Source organism: Phlebotomus argentipes, unplaced genomic scaffold (genome assembly GCF_947086385.1).
Source record: "Phlebotomus argentipes unplaced genomic scaffold, Phlebotomus argentipes genome assembly scaffold_18, whole genome shotgun sequence".
Classification (NCBI taxonomy): Eukaryota; Metazoa; Arthropoda; class Insecta; order Diptera; family Psychodidae; genus Phlebotomus; species Phlebotomus argentipes.
The window spans coordinates 1,349,631-1,371,690 of record NW_026776177.1 but is presented as its reverse complement, the minus strand read 5'-3'; the positions used below and the strand labels follow the sequence as shown (position 1 = coordinate 1,371,690).

Sequence of the window (22,060 nt, the reverse complement as noted above, 5' to 3'; positions counted from 1 at the left end):
ACCTTCAGTCTGCATTGAGTGGTTGTCAATTTTGGTCTTGTATTTTATGTAGTGATTTCTTCTTGTTTGTGAAAAACTCAACTTACTGCCCAAGTGCGGCCGCCGTGGAGATTTGGGGCAGCTGAAAAGTGCTTTGAAAACATGTTTCTGTGCTAGTTCACAACGCTCGTGTGTCCACCATAAACAATTGAACTGCAATTTTGATCTCAAGAATACACACGATTTTGTGTTTAGTGCAAAAGCAGGGTGATTTTTTCTTCTTCTCCATTCAACAAAGAATTTTCCGCCCATCGTGTAAAGGCACCCCCCCGCAAAACACACACACACACTCTTTCTCTCTCTAACTCGGAATCACCTTCGGAGTTTAATGTAAGTTTAGAAGTTATGCTGTTATTTTTGGGCATTATGTGTAGAGGAGTGAAATTTTAGAGTTTTTGTATCATTAGAGAGGAAAAAAAGTGGGTGTTTTCACCTCGACAGTCAAGCAAATGCGGAAATATCTTTTTTTCTTTTCTCTCTCCTTCTACTTCTCAGCTCTATTTCCGAGGTTGATGAGTGTGTAAATGTGAACGAGGCAGAAAAGCTGGGGTAGAGAAAGTGCAATTTTGCAGGGTGAGGAGACGACGATCTTTTAAGGCGTTTCTGCGCGTTGCATTTTCATTTTCACTTGCATCATGCCATGCAACGTTTTTCTTTTTTTTTCTATTTGCCATCCTCCCTTTTTTATGTGTGTGTTTGTGTGTATTTTTATAGCAAGTCAAAACAACTCATTGGCATGGGCTTTCGTTCATTCCCACCTCTTCTGTGACCTCTCTCAGCTGCAATTTCTCAATCCTAAGCCACCCAATGTTTTGGTGGGTTTGTTGGCCAATCTTCGGGCTGTGACAACAACTATAAACCTTTTTCTCACCATTCACCAAGGACAGAGGCAAACACATTGAAGAATTTTATTTGCAATTTCCCCAGAAAACTGCCCATTTTTCCGGGATGTTGTGTGACTGATTAGAGAGAATGCGCCTTTGCCGGAGGAGTTCATGGCCAATACAGAGCTCTCTCGGTGAATAAAATCACTTCAATTCACTCTCTCGAGTGTCTCTTGTTGCACACTTTGTTCTTGTGTTGAAGAAGTGCATTCATGAGCAATAATCACCATTGCAGCTATTATTTAGAGCTCACTGACCTCACAACAAGTTGACACTCGAGAGTTTATTTGAAATGTGCATATTTTCTGCGGGTGACTGTTTGTTAACCCCTTCGTGCACGAGCAAGATAAAAGCGAGCGAGACTTGACATTCCAATATATAAAAACATAGCATAAAGTGATTCAGTCTTAGGGGAAAACCGTAATGCTAATTCCTTAATCCATCCACCAAAGAGAGACAGGGGAAAAGGCCAAACCATGTCTTATCACCTCACTAGACGCTTCTTCATGCTCACACCTAAAAACACTTGCTTAAGTGCACGCAAAGCTTGAACTTCATCTCTAATAGCTTTTGGGCTTTTCTTTCTACCTGATGGAATGTGTTTTATCTCTGCAATCAGACACTTTCACCCAAATATAGAAGGGAACCGCAATGATCGTTAAGAGCAGTCGAGAGCACTCGAGAAGAATGGAAGCTTTCCTAGCCAATATTCACTGCTCAGCTGCCCATTAAGCCTCGACGCGCCAGAGCAAGGCAATTAGCAAGACTGCACATTAGCCTGATTTTTAATTAGTGGATGAATCTCTATTTCAATTTATTGCCATAATTATGACCAATGTTCGATGGCTAATAACTGAATTAAATATTTTCACATAAAAGACTGCCGACTAATGGAATTTGTCATTTATTGTCCGAAAATACTTTCATTGGCCCAGGTCAGGGACTGTGAAGAGCTTCCCAAAACAGGAAAGGCTGAAGAGACGGAAAAAAAATTTGTGGGGTTTTACATTGAGTCAGTGTTAATCAATTTCACCTAAAACAGGCAATTTATTGGAGATAAAGAACCGAATCACACACTTTATATCAGGAATTCTAGGAAATACAAGAACGGAGAGTTATATTTAGCATGACAGCCTTAACTCTTTGGCGGCGACAGAGTTCTGAGTGATCAATTTAACACATCGAGGACGTTGTTGTTCGCAGAAAGTGGTGAAATCAAGCATATAAACGATACAATATTCGTGGAAGTGTTAAGAATAAATATATGATAAAAGGGGGATAATTTTACCCATTTTCTTTGAAATGATAAATACTTTAGAACATTAATGATTTCTCCCCTTTTCACTGTGCGTGTCGTGTCGTAAAATATCAACGAGAGAAAAGTCAAATAAATGTCTCACCGAGTGAGTCATCCAAAAATAAAGAACTTTCTCTATATTTGACCATCCCAGATAGTATGTGTAGTATATAGGAAAAAGGTTGAAAAAGGGCAGAGGGCTAGAGTTGAAGTGTATCAATTTTCTTCCAATACTCCAGAAGTTTCCTAAGGTCATAACTTCTCGCAGAGAGAGAGAGAGATTTGATGTGTAATAATTCTGCTGGAATGCTTTATCAGTGAAATTGTTTTTAAAGTATGACATAGATTGTGATAAATCTCTGTATAGTGGACGAATTGGCATCTGGAAAAGGTCCTCCAATCAATCAACATTTGCAAAATTGTGGCAAAGCTTAATTTTGATGGATTTCTATTGATCGTTTCACCTGGTGTTTTTTTATGTTGTGCAATTCTGCGTCTCCGTTAAGCATTAATTTCCCTTTTTATTGCCACTGGGAGTGTGTGAGAAAAAAATGTCAAATTGCGTTTTTATTTATTTTCTCCAACTCTGGGTCTCCGTGGAATTTACAGCTCTGCCTTCAGTCACTATTATACAGAGTACAACACAACATATGAGATACAATATTTTGAAATGGACTCTGATTATGGCTCAAATTCACCAAGCGAATGAGTCATAATATTTTGTATAAAGTCAATGTGGTGTTGGGGAGGGAAAACATGTTTGCGTGTAGTGGATTTAATAGATTGCAAGAGAGTGAGCAAATTCAAGTGAATTAATTGACAATATATGCTACAAAGTCTCTCAAGTCTTGTACGTGCGTATCCCTGAACTTCTTCCTTCTCCGCGTCGTCAGATGATTTATCACGCAGTTATTTTGTCTGTGTCAGAGAGAATCAATATAATGATACTTAAATATTTACGTGATTCACGAATAATTTTGCTTTGCCTCTCATTACAACACGAGACACTAACAGAAGAGGAGCAGCGCGAGTCAGCATTTTTACAGATAATCCGATGAAAATGTTTATTTAATTAGCTATTTACAACATTGTGGCACTGGCAAAGTGTAGAATGGCACTGTTTACAATTTTAGCAGCCACAGAGCTGAGCGACGAAGTGGCAAAAGGGCAGGGAAGAGACGTGACATATGGAAATGGCACGAATGCAAGCGCTTCTAATTGATGACGGTGTGAATTGGGCCACAGAATCACATAAGTATTGGCCTTGCATTGCGGCTCATCCAGTCGAGGGAGGAGGAGGAGGAGTGAGGGAGTGTGCAGAAACAAAGGGCATTTAACAGAATGACAGAGAGAGAGAGAGAGAGTGAAAGAGTGTCGTAATTTAATAGGAAGTATTGAGGAAAAATTGCCATTTATCTCTCTCGCTCTGTCTCTGTCCACTGACACACACCTCATTCTTCTGCAACGTTTGCAAGCTCGATGCCACACAAATCGAGGAGTTGCGAGCACAGGGAAATAGGGAGATGCGAGTAATTCAATTAATGCCTTTCGCAATACACTTCTTCCATATGCAAAGTACCATAAACACACTTTATATCCACTGTACATGTCTAAATAGCATTTGCACAGTGAATGTGCATTTACTGCTTTGGATATAGAATAAATGCCTGACAACGATGTCGTTTGCATTTAGGTAGACACAGAAAAAAGATCGTATAAAGGCATTAGTAATCTTATTACGCAAGTCACATCTAATTCAATATTTCTCATCTCTCTGCGCCACTTTGTCTTAATATGCCGACAATTCTATTTTCCGCCACATAATCTATTAGATTAATAAATGCGGGAGTCAATTGAGGGTGTCCCACGAGGAGAGAACATATTACGAGAGAGAGAGAGAGTGAGTGAGATGATAAATATGTAACTATCCCGTGGAAGTGGATGCCATAAATATTTTTTTCAATCACGCTATTTTTACCACCTTGTATATATAAACCCTGTTCTTTTCAGTGTATTTTATCTATCTCTCTCTGTAAAAACTTATTCACTTCTCTTAACCAGAAACTCTCAGGTTAAGTCCACTTTCTCTAGAGGGGAAGAAGAGAAAGAGAGCTTTTAAAATGCCCATCAGAGAGCTTTTGCGAACCTCTTTCCGAGGGTCAAATGTTTGAGGTCAGATGAGAAATGCACTGATAAACGATGTCCTACAATTTCTGGGTCAATTGCAGTGGCGGAAAATGTGAGTTAGAATAGAATTGAGGAGAGAAGAGAGCGCATTGTGAAATGTGAGTGAGGAAAAAGATGTGAAAATACACCAATGAAATTAAATTTAATAAAGACCATCCATTCCCACATGGCTTGTACAGCAATTTCCTGTGGTCGTGCTATCACACCAAATCTCTCTCACCCAACTCATCCGTATCATTATGCTGATGATAATAAAATTCTCTCCCTTTTCAACTCATCTGTGATGGTGAATATCAAAAGCCCAGCACCGAATGGAAAACTATAATAATCAAATGGAATAAGAGTGGTTGACTGAATCAATTGAATTCGAAGAGAGTAAATCGCGTACATGAGTTTAATGGAATGAATGAAGCTCCCAAAAAAGAAGAGGCTAATTCATAAGGGAGTGTTTTTTTTGCCATGGCAAAATGCCTTGATGATAAATAAACCATCTCACTGTCAATCTTTGATACTGAAATTTTCCATCGAGAGCAGAAAATACACGGAAAAACACATAAAAGGTTATACGTTCTATATTGGATTTATTTGCTGGTTGAAGTAGAAACTGTGGGTGGACGCATAAAAGACGTGGCGACAAAAAGGGTGGCTTTTTGCAGACACAGTCTGAGAAAGTGGGCGTTCGCCTAACGCAATTCCTCAGAGGGGCAGAAAAAAGGCAGAGAAGGACCAAAAGGGAACGCAAAATATCAGCTTGTTAAAGTTTATTTCTCAGTAATTCTATTTGTTTACTTCGAAACACACAAAAAAGAGACATATTTTAAAGGAATTCATAATATTGAAAATTGCTACAGCGCAACTCAATTAAGTGGTTTTGCCTCATTACACTTCACACTCCGCTTTTGATATCTTAACAGAAAGCACAAGAGACGGAACTACTGCTCTAATTTAAGCCTCTTGTGAATAAATCGATACATTCATGAGCAAAAAAGGCCCATTTTACAAAACCTCCTTCATTATTCACTGGCATAAAGTGAAAGAGAGAGGCAACAATGACGCTGAAGGGTGATGATAATAAATTCATTAAGGTATAGAAAGAGTATCATATTATTAAAGACTTGTATTCTTCAACATCAAGTGTATTAGGATGAGTTTAGGTTAATTGGATGACTAACATTATTTCACAATTACTTAAGGCGTACAAGTCCATGGCAACCAATTTTTCTGCATTATAGAGAGAGAGAGAGAGAAAAACATGCATAAAAACATGTAACGAAATGTTAGATTCAGACATAAATTCACACTCGTCTTGCAATTAATGATTTATTAATAACTTTAACCTAAATTTTAACATTATTATTGTGGTTGATCTGTAACGCGAATGACGATCAAATGGGGTCTATTTTTAATCAAATTTCCTCACACACAAAATATTATCAAAAAAAGGAACATTTCGGAATAAAATTCGAGTGTCAGAGTTCATCGAACGAGATCAGAAAGCGTATTTTATGGTCACTGCTTTGCAGATAATTTCAATCAGAAAAATTGCGGAAAATATACTCAAAAATGTTATCACACATATTTTTTCTAGCTAGGGCGTCTCATTTTATTTTATTTTATTCAGTCAAATCCATCTCCCAAATGCCACCATTTAAACCGCCATATGGCGCACGAGCGTGCACAGTTGTTTATAAAATAATTTGAAGAGTGTGTGAGTGGAGGAGAGTGATATTATGAAACTTTATGACCCTCGTGAAGTCTTCAGGATTTGATGCTATGCCACTTCCACGCGACCATCAATTTCGGAGTGTCTGATTCCGGTCTCAAGGCAATTTTTATTGAGCGAGATGATTTTTTTGAACTCACTTCCTTGTTTTAATTCAAATTGCGCTCGCGTCTGATTCATTTATGCGATAACGTATGATGAAAAATCATGCGATAAGTCTACGATTGACTTCTTATCGAGGAATTTTTCTTCGTCACTTCTCTTTTTTTTCCACACACACTTTACACTGTGGCCTCAACATCTGTTCGTTCTCCCCATATTGGGTGCGTGAGTTGAGGGGCAATACATTGACCCACAGCTGTTTAATGATTTTATTAGAGCAAGTGATTAGATAGATGTTTTAACATTTCACACCGAAAAAAAACCGGCACTTTTTCAACTCTTATATAGAAACATCACTGTAATCATGAGAATGCCCTACTTTATCATCAAACACTGCGGATTGTGGTTGCTATCCAAGAATGCCTCAGCAATCAAGAGAGACTCTTCTCGGGTTGTTTGATGAATGACCAGTGACGATGAATGTGAAGTTTTGCGAAAGATTTCCTTGTGGCAGCATAAACTATAATTTTAACACAAATATATAGTATCAGAAGAAGAGGAGTCAAGTGAGTTTGTGATAATGGAGAGACAACAAGTCAATTTCCTGACAGAGAAGTCACAAAGAGAGATTAAAGTACGTGATCTTTCGTCATTCGAAATGAAACGAAAAAAAAACTCGCAATATTACGGAATACACACTTTTCCCAATGCAAGCAAGATTGTACATACATATTTTGTTGCTTCATAACTTAATAATGACTCTCCATATCATGTGAGTCACTCTATAGTGCGCTAATTTGGCGCGTGATCAATTGATGAATTTGCTGTCGTGTGAGGAAAAATTGTATATGCTTAATAGTTTGAATGCCATACAGTACGTCTAATTATGATGTTACGCAAAAAGCTTTATCATTCAAACGTCCCAACAATGAATCTTTCTGACACTTCACAAGAATATGCTATACAAGACACTGTCGTGGCAATTGAACTCATTTTATACATTTTGAGAGTTGTACTTTTGATTAAAATAAAGTACCAAGAAGTATAAACACTTGAAAATTGTGTATTTCTGTGAGGAAATATTTCTACTCAACTCCACAGATTATTAGTCACTCCAAATCAGGAAGAAAATATTGAAGAAAAATCAACAACGAAATATTGCGAAAATGAGACAATGGGAATACTTGGAAAGAAATCAATAGCAAACCATTATTGGGTCAACAGGCGAAATGCGGTGTGAATAAGTAAAGTTGTGGTGGGAAAAATGTATGAGTTGAAGAAATATTTGATGGCTGCTATGACTGTCAAAACGCACTGTTCACATATTTATTAATATATGTATTTCAATTAGCATCGCATAGATTTGAATATTTACCATTTATAGACATGCAGAATGTATAGTGAATAAATTATAGCTGTTGAGTAATTTCGCCTTTTCTCTTCTTCATTCGCAGGTTTCTCAATGAGTTAGAGCGTCAGAATGGACACATTGCAAGTGTGTTCGCAGAGTCAAACAACCGGAAGTAGCAAGACATCAAGTCGTGCCGCATCACCGTGTCGCTCTGATCAAAGTAATAATTAGGAATATGTGTGGTTAAACTAAAAGAAAAGAAAAGAAAAACCTCCACCACAACACCACCGCTATCATCTTGCTTTTTAGTCCACTATCTATTCTGCAGACCTTTTTTTGTTTCCTCTTGCTTAACACAATTGGCTATTATAGCAGCAGAAAAGAACCAAAAAAGAAAAATTGACTTCTCAAGAGAGAGAGACTGGAAAAGATGGTGCTTGGGTTGAAGCGACTCATGCAAGTTGTCTATAGCTTAAGTGTTTTAGGTATTGTATTATATTTTCTTTTATTTTCACCTTTTATCCCTGTTTTTTTCTCACTTTTGCTCATCTACTCGCCAATTTTATTTTTTTCTGATTTATTTCATTGTGTGGTTGTCCGGCATTTTTGTGTTTTACATTATGTTTCTTCTTTCTCTTTCTCCTCCTCACCTGCATTTTATCATTCACGCGCAACACTCACACAACCAACAAAATACATACAATAAAAACACATGCGAAAAAATGTAACCAAATCACATCAGATCATGATGATAGAGGATCTGTGTGGTAGCGAAGTGAATTGAGAATAAGACTTTCCATATTCTTCCTCCCCCCAAAAACACTCTTCCCGCCATAAATCACACACTCACAGTGTCCAGAGATCGTGACGCCACAGACTCTGCCTCGGGCGGAGGAGGAATGCGCTTCAGGAACCAGAGTCCGTCCACGCACAGGCGCAGCAGAGAGCGGGAGCGAGGCGGTGCTGACAAGTCACAGAGGGACACGGAGAGTGGAGCTGAAGATCGTGGCAACATGACGGCGGATCATTCGGACATTTTTGACGATTCTCGGTTGTCTGGTGAGTCAACAATGCGTAATATGCGCTTTAGCATCCAATCTGAGCGAATTTTCTCCGCCTTGTGAATTGCAGGAACCGAGGAAATTGGTTACCAGACATTTGCCGGCACAGAGGAGATCATAGATGGACAACAGATGTCCGGTCACGGTGAAGGGCGGCACCATCAGAGGACCAATAGTTGCCAGGCCTTGGATCGACTCAACACCAAAATTGCCTGTACTAAAGAGTCAATTAGAAAGGAACAGACTGCTAGAGATGGTATTTGAAAACACTCCAGAGAGTAATCATGAACTGTTGTATGACTAAATCTTTGTCTTCTATTCCAGACAATGTCAATGAGTACCTGAAATTAGCGGCCAACGCGGACAAGCAGCAGCTGCAGCGAATCAAGGCGGTGTTCGAGAAGAAGAACCAGAAGAGTGCCCACACGATATCGCAGCTGCAGAAGAAGCTGGAGTCCTACAGCAAGCGCGTGAAGGATCTGCAGAGTCAGCGGACGCAGCAGCAGAGCCAGCACCAGAGCCATCGTCAGCCGCGTGAGGTGCTCAGAGACGTTGGTCAGGGCCTCAAGAATGTCGGTGGCAACATTCGCGATGGCATCACAGGACTCGGTGGTTCTGTCATGTCCAAACCGAGAGAATTTGCCCATCTGATTAAGAACAAATTCGGCAGTGCAGACAATATCAATCAACTATCATCAAGTAAGTTGTGTTGAGATTGTGTTGAATTGTGCATGGGCTTTAAGCTTCCTTAAATACATAAAAAAAACATCACAGTGTGATTGTCGCTCATGTTCTTGAAAGGCACTCCATTTGAGCAGTGTGTAAACAAGACAAATCCTAGAAGAGGAATACATAGCACATAATCCATTTAGTTGCATGACACTTTCGCACAGTTGAAATGCCTTGATTTTCTTTCTCACCTTCAACTCGACTCGCTTCTCTCAACTTACTCAATTAAGTTGGTTTTATTACACTTGCCAAGATTAATGGTATTATATTTAGTTTAGTTTATTTTTGCTGTAATGAAGTACAAACTATATCTGCACAAGTTATACTTCCTACCTAAAATTGTACACAAAACAGCATTACAACAAATTGAATTCAGGTGGATTGACGAGTGGGGAAAACTTGGCGTTCACGGGGGAAAAGTTATAAATAAAAAAATTGCACAAAATACAGTACAATATGAGGGTATAAAATGCTGTGAGACAAAGTTAAACACTTCCAGTTGGAATTTATCTCTACACCGCATTGATGTTGTGTGTAAATATTGATGGAATCCAATTTTTTTTTTGTTGCTGTGTGGAGAATGATTTAGCGAAGAAGATCAATTTATTGCACACCACAGTGAACTCCTCCTCAATATACGAAAAACAACACCCACAAGCGCAGACTTGGCTTTTTTTCTACTTCACTTCTCTCTAAATCACCTGTGGTCGTTCCATTGTTTCTACACAGAGTTTATCTATGTCTGTCTCACTTTTAATAATACCTGCTCAATTTATTGTGGCGGTGTGCTATATACTCAAGCGATATGCAATATTGTATATTGTGGGGCTGGAGAGTTGTGGGCTTTGGCTCTGTTATCGATATACAGCAGAAAAAAAGAAGAAGAAGGCAAAGGAGAAAGAGTGAGTATATTCGTTATCGCGGGAGAGGTCAGTGTGGTGAGGAATGTCCAAATGGTATCAACGAATGGTTCCTCCTCGATATTCAGATGCTTTGCGACAAACATCTGCTGTCCGAAGCATAATCTTGCGGGTGAAGCAAGTAAGTTGAGAGAGAGAGAGCGACAAGAAGCAAAAAGCATGGATCATTAGCGCTCAGTGTGGAAATTATGTTGTGTGACCTTCCCGTGAAATTGGACTAATTAGAAGGGGATATTCAATTAAAGCCTGGTACACAGATCCCGAGCTCAACACCCTCAATCTGGCCGGCATGGAGGCGCAATTGGGCGCTGGTGGCACTTCGACGCCCAACAACACCATGATCGTGACGATGCCGCCGACGAATCAGGCCAGCACCGCCGGAGGAGGCAGTGGCAAGTTCAACAGTGAGAACGACAGCGAGTGCAGCAGTGTCACCAGTGACAGTCTGCCAGCTGGGTGAGGCGCAGAAATCAAGTCACTCTTTGTGCGATGAATCAGCCAACTGATATCTTATCTCTGGCATTTGCAGATCGGGGAAGAACCAGCTGGGAGCCAACACAGTCGTCCTCAAGGCCATCATAGCTGAGCTGCAGGAGCGCCGGGATGAGAGTGAGAAGCTGCGCGAGAAGATGGAGCGCTTCGAGACGATGCAGAAGGAGTTGTCCGATCTGGCATTGGCGCTCGAGACGGAGCGCTACAGGGCGGAGCGCCTCGAGGAGCAGGTGAATGATCTAACGGAGCTGCACCAGAACGAAATTGAGAACCTCAAGCAGGCCATGGCGGACATGGAGGAGAAGGTCCAGTATCAGAGTGACGAAAGACTGAGGGATGTGAATGAGGTGTTGGAGAATTGTCAGACGAGGGTGAGTCGGCGGTTAAACACTTTGCCGGAAACATTGTCCAGCAACTGATTTCCTCTTTTCTCTCTGTTTGTTGTGCAGATATCGAAAATGGAGCACTTGTCGCAGCAACAATACGTGACTGTGGAGGGAATTGACAACTCAAATGCCCGGGCGCTTGTTGTGAAGCTGATCAACGTTGTCCTCACAGTTCTGCAAGTGGTGCTACTGCTTGTGGCAACGGCGGCAGGGATTATTATGCCATTCTTGAAAACGAGGTAAAATACAAACGCAAAACATCACGGAATTTAGCAGCACTGACAGAAAATTTCTCTTATCTTGCAGAGTTCGTGTCCTCACGACAGTCTTCTTCATCCTAGTGATCATCTTTGTGATACGCCAGTGGCCAGACGTTAGAGATATCGGTTCTCACATGGTGCGACACTTGAAGGAGTCTCTTGTTGTCAAATAGACATGATCATTGTGGTCCTGTGATCATTTCAACATTTCCGGGTTTATAAATAATAATAACTATAAAACTAACTATTTTTATTGTCTCTCTCGCTTTTCGCGAGGAAAAGCAAAAAACCTCTAGTTAATGAAGCGCGTGAGGAGGAGAAGAAGAAAAAAAACTGGGTTGAATAGTGGGAGGGACATTATAGGCAAAAAAGTATAATAATATCAATGTGGTGATGAATAATGTGGAGAAAGTTAGTAGAATTACAATCCATGTAGCGTAGAGGAAATCTAGTGTTAAACAAGTATAGCAAGGCTGAAGAAAATGGTATGTTACATGAGAACAAATTCTCAGTGAGGCTCTCACACCAAAAAAAAGAAGAACAAGAAGAACATGAAGAGAAGATACATTGATCAACTGTTGATTAGACACTGCAAACGCTCAATTTCATTGTAATAATGCATTAAGAAAAGTGTAAATAAATAATTTTAGGCAAAAAAAAGTTGAAATAATTGTTAAGACATCAACGAATAAACCTTGAAAATCTCTAGACACAGTCCTTTAGCAGAAGAAGCAGAAGAGCAAAGCAAAAAGATTGCTAACCAAGAAGAGCAAGACAAAAGAAGTGAATGAAATTGGAAAGACGAAACTCTAGAATTTATAAAATAATAACTGTAATAATCCCTATACATCACTTTCATTAATGCCATGTACAATTATTTTGAATTTTTCTTTGAGTTTCTTGTTGGAAATTTATCGCCCTTGGTTACAAACAATTCAATAAAGAAGAAAAAAGAAACCAATTTTTTGTAGATAATGTGTTTAGGCGATAAGAGAAAACATGCACCAACTTTTCACTTTATAAAAAGGAATTATATAACGAAAAGTAGTTGCAGGCTTTAGAATTATTCGGTAGTTAGACGATTAAAAAGAGAAGTCCGTAATTCCATGAGATGATTTTCGGTAAAAAATAAAAGAAGAAAACTCAAAAGTATGGCAAAATGTCTCCCTTTATTTCTACAAAAGCATGCCTTTCTTCACCGCCTGAGTCTTCTCAGGTCCAGCGAGATTCTCCGCAATCTTGAGGGCCCACTCAAAGGCCGTTCCTGGGCCACGACTGGTGATCAGTTGTCCATCCTGAACGCACGTCTTGTCGTCCACATACTTGTAGTCCTCGGTTACCTTATCCTTGACACTTGGGTAGGAAGTGATGGACTTTCCCACGCCAATCTTGTGCGCCACGAGAGCCGTGGGACCCGCACAGATGGCCGCAATCAGCTTGTTACTCTCCTCATGGCGCTTCAGCACTTTTCCCACCTCCGCCGACTCAGACAGCGCCTTGGCGCCGCCAAGACCTCCCGGCAGCACAACTGCATCGAACTCCTGCCCAGCCACGTCGGCCAGTGAGACATCAGGGACAGCGACCACGTCGCGCGAGCACTTAATGGGTCCCGCTGATCCCAATCCAGCCACAGTGACTTTGACCTGGCCAAGAGACAAATTAGCAATTAAGATAGCGACGATATCAGAGTCATGAAGGTCATGCAATTGTCCTTACCTCGGCGCGGCGCAGAACGTCAGCCGCAATGACGAACTCCATCTCCTCGGCTCCAGGAGCCAGAATCACCAGAGCACTCTTGGACATCCTCCTGAGATTGATCAGCAACTGGCCAGAGAGGGAATTTCTGGGGAAAACTCGCAAAGTAGACCGGCTGACAATGGATGACATCCGCACACACACACACACACACACAAACACTCAACACTGATGCGCAGCGGCATTTGACATGCTTCTCAACGAGGGTGTGATTTAAATTCGGCGACTGTAGCAATTTTCCTCAAATCTTTATTTACATAATGTACACTTAAAGATACCTTCTAGCTCACTATCTACTTAGATATTTGTTTATTTACGCTATATGCCCACCAACATTGTCATCAACAAATAAAAGTGTAATTTCTACAGAACAATCGTCCTCGCTTTCTCTCATTTTCCTCCTTCTCCTCCTTAAATCTCCTTCTGCACATTTTCGCCTCCCATTCGTCCCATCAATATAGTAACTATCAATAAATCGTATATAATTGTACAAGAGACCTATAATAGAATACAATCAGTAAAGTGAGAGAAAATTGTAGTCAAAGATCTTCACAACTACAGTTTCACTGCAATCTACAATTTATAAAAAATACTCCTTTACAACTTTTCCCATTTCTTTTCGCGCCTTTCACTCGTCCTTGCAGGACTTGTGAAAAGACAGTTTTTTGATATGATTGTGAACAGTTGTTTTTCTTTTATCCTCTTATTGAAAGAAAAATGATTTTTTTGAACTGGCAAACGCACTTTTCCACTTTGCCACTTGTGTGAGCTTTTCTTTTCTGAATTGGTATATAATGTTATGTGTATTAATGGTATCAACATGCCTCTATATAGTGAAAAACTGGAAAATTACATCATTGTATAGTGAAGAGGAGCGCTCTGTTCCAGATGCAGAGCCAAAAAATCACACACGCACAGTAAAAGTATGCAGACAGAGTCTCTCTCAACAGTCCAGAGGGACGAATGCGCACAGGAGGCGAGAACTTGCGACTCCTACAGCGTGGCGAGGATCCGTGTGAAGCCAATGCAGGCGGAGAGGAGTGTCTGGCCAACACCCCAGATCATGGCGTAAATTGGACTCATCTGGAGGCTGGACGCCCGATGGACGAAGGCGATGGCCGCCGAACTGATCACGCCGCTGGTGGCCGGCGACACCACGCCCATGATGAGGATGAGGATGGAGAAGAAGCGCCCGAACTTGTGCTTCCGCAGCGTGACAAAGGCCACCAGGGCGGCTATCGTGTGGACGAATATGGAGGAGAAGAGCGCCCACAGGAAGATGTGATACCACATCTCCCGGAATGTGTGCAGGGAGTTGTTCTGCGTGAACCCTATCACATCTTGAATGGAGTCAAAGGTGTCGGATTGGTCGTTGCTGATCATCACTTGTCTTGCTGTTCTCTGCTCAAACATCGAAGGTCCCCGCAGCACCTCTTATATTGTGTCTGTCTGGCTGTCGGCAGTCCACCTCATGTCTCCCGGACGCTGTTGACCTCCTCCTGCTGCTGCTGCTCTCCCCCTGGAAAATCTCGATGCGTGTTGACAAATCAATAACTTGCGGACAGCACAAGTTTGAAATCCTTGAAGTGTGTCTCCTTTTCACCACACCATCTCCTGTGTCCCTTCAAACGCCGCACCACACGCCACAGTTATCCCTTAGCTCAGTACACATCACAACTGACCACTTGTTCCATGATTTTCGGGGGGCGCAATGAGAAATCACAGGGACGATAAAACACAAAATATTTTCTTCACACTTGACATTTCCCAAAACAGTGGGGTTGCCACATGACAATACCACGGCGGCGGCGCCCTCTGCGAACGGGTAACAGAAGGCAACATATGATTTTTATGCTGTCAGTGTGAACGTCAAAAATCACGCTTTCTTGTGAAGCCGGAAAATATTGATTTTCACCACTTTTCCCGTGAAAACTCTGCCCATCGCATCAGTATTCGGTAAGTCAACTCCCACGGAATCACAATGCACGCAAACATTGAGCTTTTTCTCACATCGCGAGCCAAAATGTGAGTCAGCAATGTTGTGAATTTCCACTAGGAAATCAACAATGTCCAAGGTTGAGGAGCCCGACACTTCCGATGGCAGTGACGATGAAGACTACAAGCCTGAGCGCGGGGAGGCATGTCCGGGCAGTGAGGAGGACTCCGATGACGCCACTGACAGCTCAGATGGTGAATCGAGAGGGAAGAAGAGCCAAAAGCCACACAAGAAGCGACGAAAGAAAGACAATGGAACACCTGACAGAGTCGAGGAAACCGTGACGGATGAGCAAGAGAAGAAACACGCTGATGCACTCTGGGCAGACTTCCTGAGCGACGTGGATCCACCACCGCGGAGAGAAGATGCACCGAAAGAGGCAAAAGTGGCTAAGAGAGTGGAAGAAAGCCCACAATCCGTCAGAGAAACACCCCAGAAAGCTGAGAAGTTACCGCCAGTCGAGAAAGTATTCAATTTCGCAGGAGAGGAAGTTAAAGTTCCAGTAGATAGTGCCCAGAAGGCCACCAAGAGACCTCCACCGGCTGCCACAGCGCGTCCAAGTCGCAGCAGTGGAGGACTCTCGTCCATTCTGGGCTCCATTGGGAAGAAGCCCAAGATGGGCACGCTAGAGAAGTCGAAGCTGGACTGGGATCGCTTCAAAAACACCGAAGGCATCAACGAGGAGTTGGCCACATTCAACAAGGGCAAGGATGGCTACTTGGAGCGGCAGGACTTCCTGGAGCGCACGGACTATCGCCAATTTGACTTGGAGCGCGACATGAGGCAGAAAAAGCGCAGCTCTAGATAATTCTATCACGTAAATCCACATCAGAAATTGAGAAAAATATACTCAATAAAAACGTCTCAAATGATATCACGATAAGATGTGAGTCGCCTGCACTTTCACCCTTCGCGAGAAGTCTTGTGCGTCTATCAAAAATGTATCGCACGTGGAGATTAATTTGCCCCTCAAGCGAAAATATTTTATTAATGAATGAAAATGTGAATTGAGCGACGCAAAAGCAGTGACTCAATATCAGACATGACTATATTATAACTACAATTGAGTAATAAAGTACTCTAGTGAGGAAAATATTTGTGTTTTTCGGAATTTCCGCCGTATATTCGTTGAGTTGAGAGGTGAAATAGCAAAGAACAGAAAAATTATGATTAGAATGACACTTGCTAATCAACAAATCCGATATCAGAAGCGGAAATAAATGTACGAAAATCAACTGATATTCAACAAAAATACCTTTTACAATGCTACACGTATTTTTACAATCCACAGAGTCATTGCTATGTTGTATAGAAGAATAAAAAGGAATTTAACTGTACAAATACCGCAAAAACACAATAAAATTTAACATTCAAAAATACAAAATTCCCCGAAAATGAATGTCACACCCTTCACGTGTTGCTTTTATAAGCTTCTATTATTACTACATATGTTGCAAGAGAGCTTTGTTTGAGATAGAGAGCAAAAGATGGTTCCATAAGTGAGCAAATACCACAAATACGCCATAAAAATTGAAGATTCAGAAGACAGATTCTGAGAAAATTGACAATTTTCACACGCTTCACGATGCAATATTTATAGAGCGATTATCAGAAGATGCTTCACAGCAAGAGAGTGGAATTTAAGCACAGCTTTAGATGCTTTAGTCACTTGTGGGATTTTCCCAAAAGATTAGAAATCTAAAAAAGGGGGAAGAAATGTTGAGATTCCCTTCGAAATTGTTTATAAAACATGGCTAAAAATTGGAAAATCTCATGGTTTTTCTGGAGAAAAAAACACACTGAGAATGTGTGATAATATTTTGGGCACACTTGTTCCAATCAAGTGTTGTTATCAAAAAGTCGTCATCACAGTGACGCAGAAAATGAATAAATATGATCATTAGTAAAATGTTGCAAAAAGCTCCAGATCAAGTACAGATCAACTCGAGTCCGGTGACCCGAACTCGATTTATCTCGCTGCAAATCTGCGATCAACACCCAAGATTGGAGGCCCCCAGAGATGAATGAATACACCAAAGTGATTGATTTGTCTTGTGATTTGCTGCTATTTTGCTGGCATTACTGGTTTAATGGTAAACAACAGTGACAAGGAGTGTGATTAAATTAGATTTATGTCGCTCTGCGAAGCTTCAAAACAACCCACTTTGTTCACACACCGCAGCCAAGCGTTCGCGACACGGTGGAAAAGTTGGGAAATTTTCACACTGGAACTTGATGTTAAAACACTTGTCGAGAGGCTCGTCGCGTATCAATGGGAAATCAACCTATGAACGTTAGTGATATGAAATCTATCGTTGCCGGTCATTTTCACTCGCCACAAAGTGAAGTCACCTTAACGACAGGCGGAGGAAATTTGCTGGTCTGACTTGTTTTTCCCCCATCGATAATTACAATGGGAAAAAATGTGCCAATTATAGATTATTTTGCAACAAAATTGCTCTGTGCATTCTACAAAACATCAATGACAGACTGAAAAGCCTCTCGAGTGCTGAGAATGTGATTGATATGAGGGATAATCTCCTGATTTCTATTCCTTTTTGTCCTAACAAAAATATCTCAATCGACATGTTATCAAAACATGACGAATAGTTGCAAAAATGTGTGAAAAAGCAAAAATAAAAGTGCGTAGATTTAACGCAATTCTGATGCGCACGTGTGATAAGGATGGATCATAAATATTTTCTAAAACACATATTAGCGAAAAATTGGGTTGAAGAGCATCAAACTGATCTGAACAACAAAAACAGTCGCGCTCTCGATAATGCGTGAATGAAAAATCACGAGTTTTCAGAAGTCGCACACGCACAAAAAAGGTTAAGAATGTCTTTGAGAAATGCTGACTAATTGTGCCGTTTTATCGCTGTAACTCACAAAATTTTATTGCTTACAATTCTCAAGGGGGAGATAATATGCCCTAAATCTGTACACCACTTCTGAACACTCCAAATCTGGGTCACACTTCCAATAATTTCAAAAAATAATCAATCTTTTAAGTTTCCATCCAATATTTCTGTAAGAATTTACTTAAATTTACTCTTTCTGATCATCTCTTCTGACCATAACCTAAAAATAGCACAAAACGATCTTTCAAGGTTCCACTTTGAAGGTTTCTAGATCGCAATATCATCTCTTATGTCTTATTAATGAACGTAAAATTACTCATAAAGAGTAAAATCGTGCAGAAAGTTATCAAAATCAACATTTTTCAACTCTTTTTGAGGTTATGTTGCACTTTAACACAATTTACAGTATTTTATGGCATCAAAAGCTCAAAATAGCAATATTTATTACATGTTTCATATTTTGCAAATGACTAATGATCATTCCGACTTGAACATAAGAATAAATCTGCTTAAATAGCAAATTGCTCATAACAACTAACCCTAATTCGTCACATAACTTAGGAAAATAATCAAAATAATTACTATGATTGTTTCTCCGTAAAAACCGAGAGGAAAAGTAACAAAGAAGCACTCAAGAAAGAAATATTGTAGATTTTGGCACACTTCCACATCTCAAGACTTCCGCTGAACTGTACACTACTTCTGACTATATTATCTCCCCCTTGACAATTCCTCAAAGACGAGATAATGCTAAATCTCTGTTTTTCCAGTCGCGCAAATCAATGCGATGAAGAAGGAAGCCATCAATATATGTTGAAAGAAGCCAAATTTGGTCACTTGATGCATTAATGCAGTCAAACTAGGTTCAAGAACATCAGCAACATCGCATAAGATAATCAGCGGAAGAGAAGGGGAAAAAAGCGTGCATTAACAATCTGGAATTCTTCTCAAGAGTGCGCGCGCAATCTCAAAACTGGATCGCGCGGCGGAAAGGAAGAAAAAGAAGAAAACTCTTCCAATTAACATTCTTTTTTTCCCCCTTCAACAGAATATGCAAGAAGCATACATTTCGATAGCGATCGTCTTTGGCTGCACAGGAGGAGTTGGAGAGGAATAAATCGTGCCTCCCTGCAGTTGAGAGTGATAAGAGCACGAGTGAGAGAGAGAAAGGGATGGAAGTGGTGATAGTACTTGAGGAGCCACACGAAGATCTGCCCGTCCATCGTCTCTCAGTCAACTGAAATACACTCTTTGCAAATCGTCACGACACGAGCAAGCGAGACGGACGCACAGTGTGCGAGCGAGAGGGTGAGACGAAAGTTCCAATCTTGGCAATTTCTGCCTTTAGTGGCAGTTTAATTTCATACCTCGAATCGAGTGATTGGGAACTCTCCTGCCAATATTTGCTGCTTGTGCGAAAAAATACTCTCAAGAAATTCTCTAAAAAGCCTTTTGTGATCCGCTGATCATCCGGAGAGTGTGTGTTTTGTGTGCGAGAAGAAAGAGCATAGATAAAAAAGAAAGTAAAATATATTATAAAAGTGCGTGTTTGCGGAGAAAGATTAACCACTTGAAAGTGACCTCAAAGCTGGTGAAGAAAGGTAAGTGCTAATTATTCAGTCTCTCCTCACAAACAACGTGCAATCAATTTGATCATAAACAACATCACACACGACCTTTTCCCCTCTGAAATCTCAATTTTTCATCCTTTCATCGCCGGAGAAATGATAGAGTTGAGAAAAACCTTTTCTGATTTGCCATGTTTACAAGTAATTCAGCAATAATACCGCAAAACATGATCGATATTTCATGAGATCTTGTTTCTAAGTATGACAGAGTGTACAATTTGTGTGGAAATTTTTTCACTTGTATGCGTCAGAGAGTCCCAAACTCATCCCAGATAACCTTTGGAGTTCCTCCAGCAGCAGCAAAGCAGTAGCCAATGTGTGGCAAAAGGGAGGAAAGGTTTTCCCCACTTTGCCATCATTCAGAGATGAAAAAACAGGCAAAATACCCCCTAATCTCCCCTTCCAATTGAGTCGCAATAAAGTCTGAGTGTTGCTGCGGCAACAAGTGCCAACAAGCCCCCAGAAGTCACGACTAATCACCCCAAAAGTGATCTCTTGGCATCCACAAGACGACTGGATCTCCCCAGAGAGGTCACTTCCTACCGAATCTCCCCACCGCGCTGCCCCCCCAGGCACACAGAGCGCCCCATCGGCCCAGAGGTGATAATTGTTGCTGAATTAATTTGCCTGATCTTTCACCCCATCCGAATCATCGCAGCGTGTGTATTTATTTTCATCTCAGAAAAGCTTTCTGAGCTGCGTTTTTCTCTCCCTCACTCATCATCACAATATTTTGGGAATTTCTACAGTTCAAGCCACACACAAGCCCTCTTCATTGTGCCTTCTCCCGTTGGACGGACAACAAGTGTGATCAACAAAGTGACTGGCAATCATGTCCACTCTGGCCGAGCTGAACAACATCAATCGCGAGCGGAGGCTGAGGGAGCTGACAAAGACTTTCCGGGGAATCGAGAGACCGCTGAAGAATGCCCGCGGCGTTGACTCCCTGGCGGATCTCATCACAGAACTGCATCGCGTGTTCGAGAAGGACAGCGTGAATATTGAGTACGTGAACCACCTGTTGCTGAGCTACAACTCCAATCCCGTGGACTGGATCAAGTTCACCTCATTCGACAGATTCAGGTGAGTGTCTTTTATTCCCCCCAATTCATTCTTCGTGCCTCTTGGGAATTGACAAAGTGAGATCAGCAAATTTGGATCTTTCTCCGCTATCTCTGGGCTCCGTTACAGAGTTCACTGGCGATTGTGTGCATCACAAAATGCACACCAGGAAGCTTTGGCAGGAGTGATTTTCTTGCAAAAGTGCCACTCTGCGCAATCAAATAATTATAAATGCTCTCTTAAGGAGATTTCACCGTGGAAAATGCGGAAGATTTCGCACTCTCTTGAGGCTGTTTTCATACACATCTCTCACACAGCCCGATGATAACAGCGCGCGTGAACCACTTAATTTTCTGCCATTAGGAAAGACTCTATCATCATTGTGGAGTGGCGTCGATAGATTGCCTTGCAATTATCTTGAGGGGCAATGAGGGAGGAAGATTGATTGTTGAGTGGCTCTCGAGTGGCGGCAAGAAAGTAAATTGGGTTGTCCTCTCTCTGTAGGTACACACGCAACCTGGTGGACTCGGGCAATGGCAAGTTCAATCTCATGATCCTGTGCTGGGGCGAAGGACACGGATCGGCGATTCACGATCATGCCGACTCGCACTGCTTCATGAAGATGCTGATGGGTGAGCTGCAGGAGGTGCGATATGCCTGGCCCAAGCAGAAGCTGCTTGATCTGGACGAGGAGGTGACCGCCGACATTGGCATCCTGGATGAGAACGGCAGCGGCTACAGCAAGGGCGAGGAGCTGAAGGAGCTCTCGCGAAAGGCTCTGGAATTCAACGGAGTCTGCTACATCAATGGTAAGAAAGAACCCATGAAAACACCCCAAAGCAGCCCTAATCCCCCCCATCACCCTTCTAGACACTCTCGGTCTGCATCGAGTTGAGAATCCGAACCGCTCAAATGTCGCCGTGTCGCTGCATTTGTACTGTCCGCCATTCAACAGTTGTTCCGTCTTCAATAAGAACACCGGAAAGCGCACCAACTGCAACGTGACTTTCTGGAGCAAGTACGACGAGAACATGGGCAATGGAGACTCGTGTTGTAAGAAGTAATAGTGCAGAATTGATTCCCCATTTTAGTTTCTAAGGAGCACAATATATTTGGTTAAGAATAAAGCTATAATATGTTAAGAAACTACTTTTAATCTCTTGAACAATGGAGAGAGCATGTTGCCTCTCCTGCCGCAATTACTGTGTTTAGTGGTATTACAACTGTACTTATGTTACATGGGAATAAAGTTTCGTCAATCTATCACTGGTTTTTCATGCAAAATCACCATGGAAATGGTGGAAAAAAGATCAAAAACCCCGAG

General features: G+C 41.3%; 5 protein-coding genes across 11 annotated transcripts; 3 read left to right on the top strand and 2 right to left on the bottom strand.

Annotated features, from left to right (window-relative positions):
* Nucleotides 1–4: 4 nt before the first annotated feature.
* On the top strand, nucleotides 5–12,583 carry LOC132261260 (transmembrane and coiled-coil domains protein 2). Of its 5 annotated transcripts, none has more exons than XM_059759981.1 (9): nucleotides 5–369; nucleotides 7,687–7,803; nucleotides 8,436–8,642; nucleotides 8,715–8,900; nucleotides 8,969–9,343; nucleotides 10,551–10,749; nucleotides 10,823–11,156; nucleotides 11,235–11,410; nucleotides 11,478–12,583. In XM_059759981.1, the coding sequence occupies exons 2-9, from the start codon at nucleotides 7,713–7,715 to the stop codon at nucleotides 11,602–11,604; spliced, it is 1,695 nt and encodes a 564-aa protein (XP_059615964.1). In that variant the 5' UTR covers nucleotides 5–369; nucleotides 7,687–7,712; the 3' UTR covers nucleotides 11,605–12,583. The 5 variants fall into 5 exon arrangements, with proteins under 5 accessions (XP_059615964.1, XP_059615962.1, XP_059615965.1 ...); XM_059759979.1 differs by having other exon boundaries at nucleotides 10,539–10,749; XM_059759982.1 differs by lacking the exon at nucleotides 5–369 and having other exon boundaries at nucleotides 7,688–8,068; nucleotides 10,539–10,749.
* Nucleotides 12,584–13,342, bottom strand: LOC132261266 (protein dj-1beta-like). Its single transcript, XM_059759992.1, has 2 exons — nucleotides 13,148–13,342; nucleotides 12,584–13,074 (listed from the first exon to the last, which is right to left on the bottom strand). The coding sequence occupies exons 1-2, from the start codon at nucleotides 13,316–13,318 to the stop codon at nucleotides 12,607–12,609; spliced, it is 639 nt and encodes a 212-aa protein (XP_059615975.1). The 5' UTR covers nucleotides 13,319–13,342; the 3' UTR covers nucleotides 12,584–12,606.
* Nucleotides 13,343–13,451: 109 nt separating this feature from the next.
* LOC132261274 (transmembrane protein 170A) lies at nucleotides 13,452–14,906 on the bottom strand. The gene has a single exon (XM_059760000.1). It carries the CDS (start codon nucleotides 14,597–14,599, stop codon nucleotides 14,180–14,182), a length of 420 nt encoding a protein of 139 aa, XP_059615983.1. The 5' UTR covers nucleotides 14,600–14,906; the 3' UTR covers nucleotides 13,452–14,179.
* A 115-nt stretch (nucleotides 14,907–15,021) lies between these two features.
* Nucleotides 15,022–16,816, top strand: LOC132261264 (craniofacial development protein 1). Its single transcript, XM_059759989.1, has 2 exons — nucleotides 15,022–15,142; nucleotides 15,243–16,816. Exon 2 carries the CDS (start codon nucleotides 15,253–15,255, stop codon nucleotides 15,988–15,990), a length of 738 nt encoding a protein of 245 aa, XP_059615972.1. The 5' UTR covers nucleotides 15,022–15,142; nucleotides 15,243–15,252; the 3' UTR covers nucleotides 15,991–16,816.
* Nucleotides 16,817–19,110: 2,294 nt separating this feature from the next.
* On the top strand, nucleotides 19,111–21,999 carry LOC132260363 (cysteine dioxygenase type 1). Of its 3 annotated transcripts, none has more exons than XM_059758420.1 (4): nucleotides 19,111–19,647; nucleotides 20,424–20,757; nucleotides 21,241–21,545; nucleotides 21,607–21,999. In XM_059758420.1, the coding sequence occupies exons 2-4, from the start codon at nucleotides 20,507–20,509 to the stop codon at nucleotides 21,798–21,800; spliced, it is 750 nt and encodes a 249-aa protein (XP_059614403.1). In that variant the 5' UTR covers nucleotides 19,111–19,647; nucleotides 20,424–20,506; the 3' UTR covers nucleotides 21,801–21,999. The 3 variants fall into 3 exon arrangements, with proteins under 3 accessions (XP_059614403.1, XP_059614405.1, XP_059614404.1); XM_059758422.1 differs by lacking the exon at nucleotides 19,111–19,647 and adding an exon at nucleotides 19,714–20,274; XM_059758421.1 differs by lacking the exon at nucleotides 19,111–19,647 and adding an exon at nucleotides 19,714–20,333.
* Nucleotides 22,000–22,060: the final 61 nt, after the last annotated feature.